Source organism: Onychomys torridus, chromosome 1 (assembly GCF_903995425.1).
Source record: "Onychomys torridus chromosome 1, mOncTor1.1, whole genome shotgun sequence".
NCBI lineage: Eukaryota > Metazoa > Chordata > Mammalia > Rodentia > Cricetidae > Onychomys > Onychomys torridus.
In genome coordinates, this window is record NC_050443.1 from 10,055,449 (window position 1) to 10,063,588 (window position 8,140).

At 50.9% G+C, this 8,140-nt stretch overlaps 1 protein-coding gene and 1 pseudogene across 1 annotated transcript; one reads left to right on the forward strand and one right to left on the reverse strand.

The window, feature by feature from the left end:
* The first annotated feature begins 264 nt into the window (after positions 1–264).
* LOC118597729 (paraneoplastic antigen-like protein 8A) lies at positions 265–3,685 on the forward strand. The gene is made up of 3 exons (XM_036209416.1): positions 265–544; positions 775–2,042; positions 2,798–3,685. Exons 2-3 carry the CDS (start codon positions 788–790, stop codon positions 2,812–2,814), a joined length of 1,272 nt encoding a protein of 423 aa, XP_036065309.1. The 5' UTR covers positions 265–544; positions 775–787; the 3' UTR covers positions 2,815–3,685.
* Positions 3,686–7,256: 3,571 nt separating this feature from the next.
* LOC118597455 lies at positions 7,257–7,807 on the reverse strand (annotated as a pseudogene).
* Between the last annotated feature and the right edge of the window lie 333 nt (positions 7,808–8,140).

Sequence of the window (8,140 nt, forward strand, 5' to 3'; positions counted from 1 at the left end):
GTGTGTGTGTGTGTGTGTGTGTGTGTGTGTAAAATTAAAGAGAAGAAAATAGTCATGGTAGAGACAATAGCCATGGAGGGATATAGGATACAGACTCCCCCTCCCCCCAAATGGATATCTAAACAAGCGCAGTGGTCACATCTTTTGTCCATTTTTCCTATTAAGGCCAACTGCGGAGCCCATAGCAGGCCGCAATGATGCTTAGCAACCAGTGGCCGGTTGCCATGGAGACTGCTGGGGATGCAGATCCGAGGAACTTGTGCAGGAACCAAGTGCGCATGAGCGCTCTTCAACGCCAGCTCCGTGGAGCTCAGGGGATCAAGGCCGTGTGACCGGTACAGACTGGCGCTGGAGCCGAGTATAGGCACAACTTCCTGGCTCTCTGGGGCCGAGGCCTGCACCCAGGAAGCCAACTGCGCTCCAGCCTCCTGTCCTTGGCCTGCCTGAACTGTCAGAAGCGGGGGTGGCCAGAACATCCCTGTGAACCTTCGGAGCTCCAGGCTCCAGGAAGGAGCTAGGGCCGATTGCACCTTATTCAGAACACGTGAGCACCAGGGGCCCAGGCTAGGGAGGAGGATCTTGCGGGGGGGGGGGGGGTAGGGGGGGGGGTTGGGGGGGCGAGGCCTCTTGCAAGGCCAGCTTTGGAGAACACAGGGGAGATCTGTCCATCTTCCAGGGAATCTGACCTCACTGTCTTGTCACCTTGCGGGATTCATATTTGGGGACCACCTCACCTCCATCCCCGCCCTCATAGATTCTTTGTTCCAATCACAGGTAGAGCAGGAAGATGTCGGAGCCCAGGGCCATGAGCCTGCTGGAAGACTGGTGCAAGGGTATGGGACTGGATATCCATAGGTCTCTGTTGGTCACTGGCATCCCTGAGGACTGTGGTCATGCAGAAATCGAGGAGACCTTGAATGGGATCCTCTTGCCACTGGGCACATACCGCGTGCTCAACAAAATTTTTTTGCGGCAAGAGAACGTCAAGGCTGCGCTTGTTGAGGTTAGCGAGGGTGTGAATCTGAGCTCTGTACCCCGCGAGTTCCCGGGGAGGGGCGGTGTCTGGAAAGTGGTCTGTAGAGACCCCACCCAGGACGCTGAGTTTTTAAAAAATCTGAACGAATTCCTGGATGCTGAAGGGCGCACTTGGGAGGATGTGGTGCGCCTCTTGAGGCTTAACCCATCATTCCCGAACCCAAACCAGCCTCCACCGAACTGGGCAGAAGCCGTGGGGCTGCTCCTGGGCGCGGTGGTACAGGTTATCTTCTACAAGGACTCTGAAATCCGCAGTAGGGAGGAGGAAGCTAGGGTTACTGAGGAGGCTGCTGAGGCTGAGTTGATGGCGACTAGGGCTTCAACAGCGAGGAGGAGGGTAAAGAAGGAACCCGGGCTGGGCGTAGAGGTGGGATCGGCTTGCAAGATGGAGGACCATGGTGACCCTCCAAAACCTCTAGTTCGCAGGGCTGGAGGTAAGATTCGCTCCAGGAGAAGGAAGCAGAAAAAAAATCCTAAGCAAGAACCACTATTCTGGAGAAAACCCCAAAGTAACAATTATAACAATAGGGTAGGTGCTGAAGCTGAGGCTGCCCAAAGCTCAGAGGTCCCAGAGTCGGAGAAGAGCAACAAAAAACCCATTGTGAAGCAGGAGGAGACCGTTTGGAAGAAGAAAAGAGTCTGGAAGGATCCCAGTGATCTTCCTCAGAGTACGCTGCCCGCTGCAGAGAGCCCTGCGAATCTGGAGGACTCAGATCAAGATGGTGGTCCCGAGAGCCCTCCAAAGAAGAGAACCGCTACCTGGGCCTCAAACAAGATCCCTGCTCCCATGAGGAAGAAGAAGAAGATGAGCTTGGGCTCTCTCTCTTATGTTCTGGTTGATTCTGAAGCCACCAAGAACAAACAGCTGATTCCCAAGAAAGGGTCTGGTTCTAGAAGGGCCATGTCGGCTCAAAGGGCTCCTGAGGGGCCCCAGCCTGCTGATGCATCGCCTTCAACATCCAGGGCTCGGAAGATGAAGCCAGGAGGCTTCCCTCGGGACTCCAAAGGTGAGTGGATATAGAAATGATTTGGTTTAAAAAGAAAAAAAAAAACCTTCTCGGGAAGAATGTTCATGGTTCCAAGAGAGGAGGCACCAAAAAAAAAAAAAAAAAAAAAAAAAAAAGAAAAGAAATGACTTGGTTAGTTAAAGAAATGACTTGGTTAGTTAAAGAAATGACTTGGTTAGTTAAAGAAATGACTTGGTTAGTTAAAGTGGGGATGCAGTGGGGGAGGGTTGCAGAGGGGCTCACAGGACCCCAGTGCATTGTGGGAAGTGATCGACACCCTCCCAGGTGAGGGTTAGTGAGTGAGAGCCCTTGGTAGGCATCGTTGGGGTCACTGCCAATCCATGACTATCTCGCTCACTTTCCTCCACAGCGATGTGATGGTTTTGGGGGCGGGACATTGTGGCACATACTTGGGATCCCAACACTTGGGAGACTGGTGAGGGCTGAGAGTCTGAGATCAGCCTATGATCAGATTTTGAACATAGATCAAAAACTTATGATTTGGGGATGGGGATTTAGCTCAGTGGTAGAGCGCTTGCCTAGCAAGCTCAAGGCCCTGGATTCAGGAAAAAAAAAAAAATTATGATTTGAGATTCTCTTGTTACGGTGCAGGGCTCTAAGGCTGATGTTTCTAGGGTCCAGCTGGGTGGGGGTGGGGGTGGCAATGGTCGTGGACTCAGGAGGTTCCCAGGCAGTAAATACTTAATTATGCCTGTCCCTGTTTCTCTTCTTGGGACGTTCTGACTTATCCACAGATTCCAGACAGCTATGATTTGGGGAACCGTGTACCGGAAGAGACGGAAGAGCATCGAGGAAGGAGTATCAAGTTGGGAGCAAGCTTTTTCTTTGTGGTTGAACAAAACATGACTTTGGACTACTGGGGGCCTGTTAAATGTGTGGGAGTCTGACCCACACAGGTAGCGGATGTAAGGCCTTAGGAGGTGGGGTTGTTGGGGAGGGCACTCCCTTCGTGTCTTTTCCTCCGCTGGAGCTGCTTCTCTGCCTCTGCTCACCCTCAAAGGCAGGAGAGGCGATAAGTAGCTTCAGAAAATTCTAGAACATTCTTTTCCCATTACCTACGAGGGAGCTCATGGCTATGCGCACCCACATTCAGCCTCTATCCTCCTCTACCTTCTGCTTTTCCTCTGGAGGCCCAGCCCAGCTGCAGAGCTTGAGGTCCAGAAGGGCAGGGTGGACATTTTGTCCCTGGCGCTGTGAGCATCCTGTAAGTCAGGCCTCACTCTTCGAAGCCTGTTTCCTGCACGCTCTTGGTTGTCTCTCCTCCAGCAACCCAAATGGAAGTTGGTTAGGTCCCAAGAATTAGTTCTGGAAAAAACAACAACAAAAAAAAACAAATGTCTGCTTGCCCTTGAGTTCTTCAGATTTCAGTCTTTAATAAAGAAGACTGAGGGCAGGGGAGATGGTTCAGGGGTAAGAAAGCTTGCAGTACAAACACAAGGCCCTGAGTTCTAATCCTTAGGACTCAGGTAAAAAGGCCAGGGATGGCTGCCCTGGCCTGTAGCACCAGCATCAGGTGGGAGAGACAGGTAGATCACAAGGACTTGCTGAAATGGTGAGCTTCCAGGCTAGGGAATCCCCCAGTGAGGGGCTGGGGGTGTGGCTCAGTGGCAGAGCTCCTGCCCAGCATATGCAAGGCCCTGGGTTCCATCTCTAGAGCCAATAAAAACCAAAATGGAATAAAAATGGCACTTTAGTTCTAAAATGGGGTGATGCCCTCTCAGGAAGCCTGTGGGGGAGAGGAGTGGTTGGTAGAGAAAAATCAGTTTTTAGCTCTAATCCTGTGGACCTCTATGAGACCCCTATCTTTGATGCTTAAGTCAGCTGCTCACATTATAGTAAGAAGGGGGAACTCTCTCTCTTTTCAAAAGTGTCTTTAAAATGGGCTGATTTCTGGCCTCTGAATTTAGTGCCGTTAGATCTGACCATGCTGCCATGTCCCGTCCTGTGTCCATGTGAAGGAGAGAGGATGGCATCTCCACCATCTGTGGTTTCTAAGCTACATCCTGAGGATTCTCTTTTTCACATTCAGAGGCATGAAAGAGGCTGGAGATATGGCTCAGTGAGAAAAGGGGCTTGCCACTAAGCTCAAGTCCCTGGGTTCGATCCCCAGCACCTGCATGGTGCAAAGAGAGAAACAACTCCTGAGAATTCCCCTCTGACCTCCACAATCATTCCGTGGCACGAGCATGCCCCCAGTAAATAAATGTAATAAAAAATTTTAACACTAGAAAGCAGCAGGTGTGGCGACACGTGGCTGTAAACCCCATATGTGGAGGCTAAGGCGGGAGAATTGCCATGAGTTCAAGGCCAGCTTGGGCTACAGAGTAAGGCCCTGCCTCAAAATAAATAAGTAAATAAAAACATTTTTTTTTAAAGTGTAGAAAAATGGCAACTCAACAGTGTTGTAATCCAAAGTACTGGAATATTCCCTCGTGTGTATAGGATAACTGTAACTAGTCATCGGCATTGTGCTATGTATATAGTTGTATTTCTGTGTGTGTGTGTGTGTGTGTGTGTGTGTGTGTGTGTGTGTTCGCCTGTGTGCACGTGTGTGTATGTGGAGTCAGAGCATTGCCTAGGGAGTGGACCCAGGGGCCCTCCTGTCTGCCTCCCCAGCGCTGGGGTCTCAAGCCTGTGCTACCATGTTGGCTTGTTTGTCTGCTTTCCTAACTGAGGTGCCCCCGCCCCCACACTCTCTCATTAAGGTTCTTGCAGATGTGAACTTTGAGGACAAAGGTGGGAGGGATTTGGTCCCCTGCATGTCCTGTAACACAATATCCAAAGTGAGTCTGTGTCTGTGTGTTTACCTTCCCTGTTCAGCTGTGATTGACAGCGGGGTGGGGGTCACTTGCTAATCGGGGCTAACCTGCTACACAGCAGGATTTCCAGCCCTCCTGAGTTCTTATGCTCCCCCCCCCATCCCCACCCGCTTCCGTTTTCTTGATCCAGAAACTGTGATCAGTTGTTAGACACTCGTCCATGAATCAGTCAGTCAAGACCCATTTCTTGTGATAATCCTTGAGACACCTTCGTCGAAGTAGCTAACGCATTGATGCAAGGATCAATGCATGTAAATGTCTGAGTGTAAAATAAAGTTGTGCAAATGAAGTCTCTGCATAGTCTGTCTTGTTAGAGGAGGGTGCATGGGGAATGGAGCTTGGAGGAAGATGTTCCCTGCTAAGCAGTGAGAGATTCACATGACTGTTGTTAATTTCCCATCAGAGAAGAAGCTATTTGTTCTTGGTTGTTGTGGGCATGCCATCCATGTCCCCAGTGACCTTACGGGTTCTAGGGTAGGTAATAAATGATATTGAAGGACTGAAAGTACTAGTTTATGTAGTTATGTTTTGGTGCTAGGGAGTGAACCTAGGTCCTCACACAGACTAGGTAATCATCACACCACTGAGCCACACCCCAGCCCCTGACTGGGGGATTCTATGCAGGGGCTCTACCACTGAGCCACACCCCAGCCCTTCACTGGGGGATTCTAGGCAGGGGTTCTACCGCTGAGCCACACCCCAGCCCCTCACTGGGGGATTCTAGGCAGGGGCTCTACCACTGAGCCACACCCCAGCCACTCACTGGGGGATTCTAGGCAGGGGCTCTACCACTGAGCCACACCCCAGCCACTCACTGGGGGATTCTAGGCAGGGGTTCTACCGCTGAGCCACACCCCAGCCCCTCACTGGGGGATTCTAGGCAGGGGCTCTACCACTGAGCCACACCCCAGCCCCTCACTGGGGGATGCTAGGCAGGGGCTCTACCGCTGAGCCACACCCCAGCCCCTCACTGGGGGATTCTAGGCAGGGGCTCTACCACTGAGCCACACCCCAGCCCCTCACTGGGGGATGCTAGGCAGGGGCTCTACCACTGAGCCACACCCCAGCCCCTCACTGGGGGATTCTAGGCAGGGGCTCCACCACTGAGTCACACAACCAGCCCCTCACTGGGGGATTCTAGGCAGGGGCTCTACCACTGAGCAATACCCCAGCCCCTCACTGGGGGATTCTAGGCAGGGGCTCCACCACTGAGTCACACAACCAGCCCTCTTTTTATGTTTTATTTTCAAGCTAGGTTTCACTGTGCTCAGTGTAGCTCAGGCTGGCTTTGAACTTGTTACCTTCCTGCTTCAGTCTCCCAAGTAGATGGAATTATAGACCTGTATCATCAGGCTTGGTTGATGCCGGTTTGTTATAAAAGTGTCTGGACAGTGAGAACTTTTCCCCACCCCTTGGCAGAGGCAGAGAGCTTTAAACAGTCTTATTGTATGTACCTTTGTCATGGTGTGTGTGTGTGTGGGGGGGAACATGTCCTAACGCACTTCACGGTGCTCAGAGGACAGCTCTGTGGGACCAGTTTTCTCTTTCCATCTTTCCATGGGCTCCTGGGATCTAATGCAGGTCACCTGGCTTTTGAGGCAAGCACCTTCAGCCTGCTGAGCCATTTTGCCTGTCCTAAGGCAGAAGCCTTTGTTTCTTTTCTTTTCTTTCTTCCTTTTTTTTTTTTTTTTGAGGTGATATGTATGTGTGTAGGAGCACAGAGTCTTTTTTGTTTTGTTTTTCAAGACAGGGTTTCTCTGTGTAGCCCTGGCTGTCCTGGAACTCACTCTGTAGACCAGGCTGGCCTTGAACTCACAGAGATCCGCCTGCCTCAGCCTCCCCAGTGCTGGGATTAAAGGTGTGTGCCACCATGCCCAGAGTCTTACTGTGGAGTCTTGGAGTCTTGGCCAGCCTGGACTCTGTGGCCAGCTCACAGAGATTCATCTGCCTCTTCTTCCTCGAGTGCTGGGATTAGTGATATGAACGACCACGTCCAGCCTTAGAAGTCTTTTAGCTGGGTGATGATGGTGCACACCTTTAATCCCAGCATTCAGGAGGCAGAGGCAGGTGCCTCTGAGTTTTAGGCTAGCCTGGTCTACAGGGGGGTGGTCTTTTAATTAAAAGATTTGTTCTGCTTAAGGTCCCCATGCTTAAGGTGGCATGACTCCACACCAGAGTTACCTGCACTCTCTATTAAATGTAATTTTTTGTGGTCTGCAAGAATACATCACAGAGATTCAGCTGTGTAGTAAAGCTATACTTTGACTGGCTAAGGATCTCTCAAGAGGCAAGTCATTTATTATGAATATTTGGTGCTATCTGTCCTTTAATATTTCAGCTGTCTTCCCTATGAATTTTTTTTTTATAGTCCAGATCTTTTATTTCTTTTTGTAGATTAGGCCATGAATTTGTATGGAATGGGCTTCAGCAGCTCAGGCTCCTTCCCCTTAGTCCTCACAAAGTGTGCTTCTCTGGGTGGAGCGGGCTGGCACTTCAGCTGAACCCAGGTGCCCTTCTCCTTGGCTTCCGTTTTCTCCTGGTCGTTCTCCTTCACGCGCGTCAGGAAGCTGTCTCGGCTCTTAGAGTGCTTGATGTGCTCAATACAGACGTTAATTCTCTTGGCGAGAACCTTGCCCTGAACTTGCTTGTTTACAAGGATGCCCACGGCATGCTGGGTGACATGTAGACTCTTCCGGTTTTGCCATGGTAACACTTATGAGGCATTCCTTTTTGAACAGTGCCCATTCCCTTGCTGTCTACAATACCACCTTTCTTGTAGATTCACATGTACATGGCCAAAGGAACCACCCCATGTTTCCTAAAGGGCCTGGAGAACATGTAGTGGGTGCCTCTCCTCTTTCCCTTTGTGTTCGTCATTTTGGCGAGTTACTGGAAGATGGCTGCTGCCGCTATGAAATTTTTGTGTGCTCAAATATTTCCAGACATGCTGAACTTCTTGGTTACCAACCGCCCTCGCTCCCCCCACTGAGCCTAGGAGACCAGCTAGTGGGAGGCGCACACATAGCTTTGTTTCTTGTGCAAATGAAGCTCAGACCACCCTCCCCGCCCCCTGACCCGAGGCCTAGCGGCTCTCCAGAGGAACTGACCGAGAACAAAAGGTTTTTACATATCAAGGTGAGAGGTAGAATAACACTCCTGAGGAGGCAGAGAACCTCGTGCCCAGGGAAAGGAAGGGCAGGCATTTTCTGTAGACACAGACAGAACGGCTTGGCCAGAGAGAAGAGAGGATGACAGAGG

Coding starts and splice junctions, on each gene's coding strand:
- LOC118597729 (XM_036209416.1), top strand. CDS start 788: ATGTCGGAGCCCAGGGCCATGAGCCTGCTGGAAGACTGGTGCAAGGGT.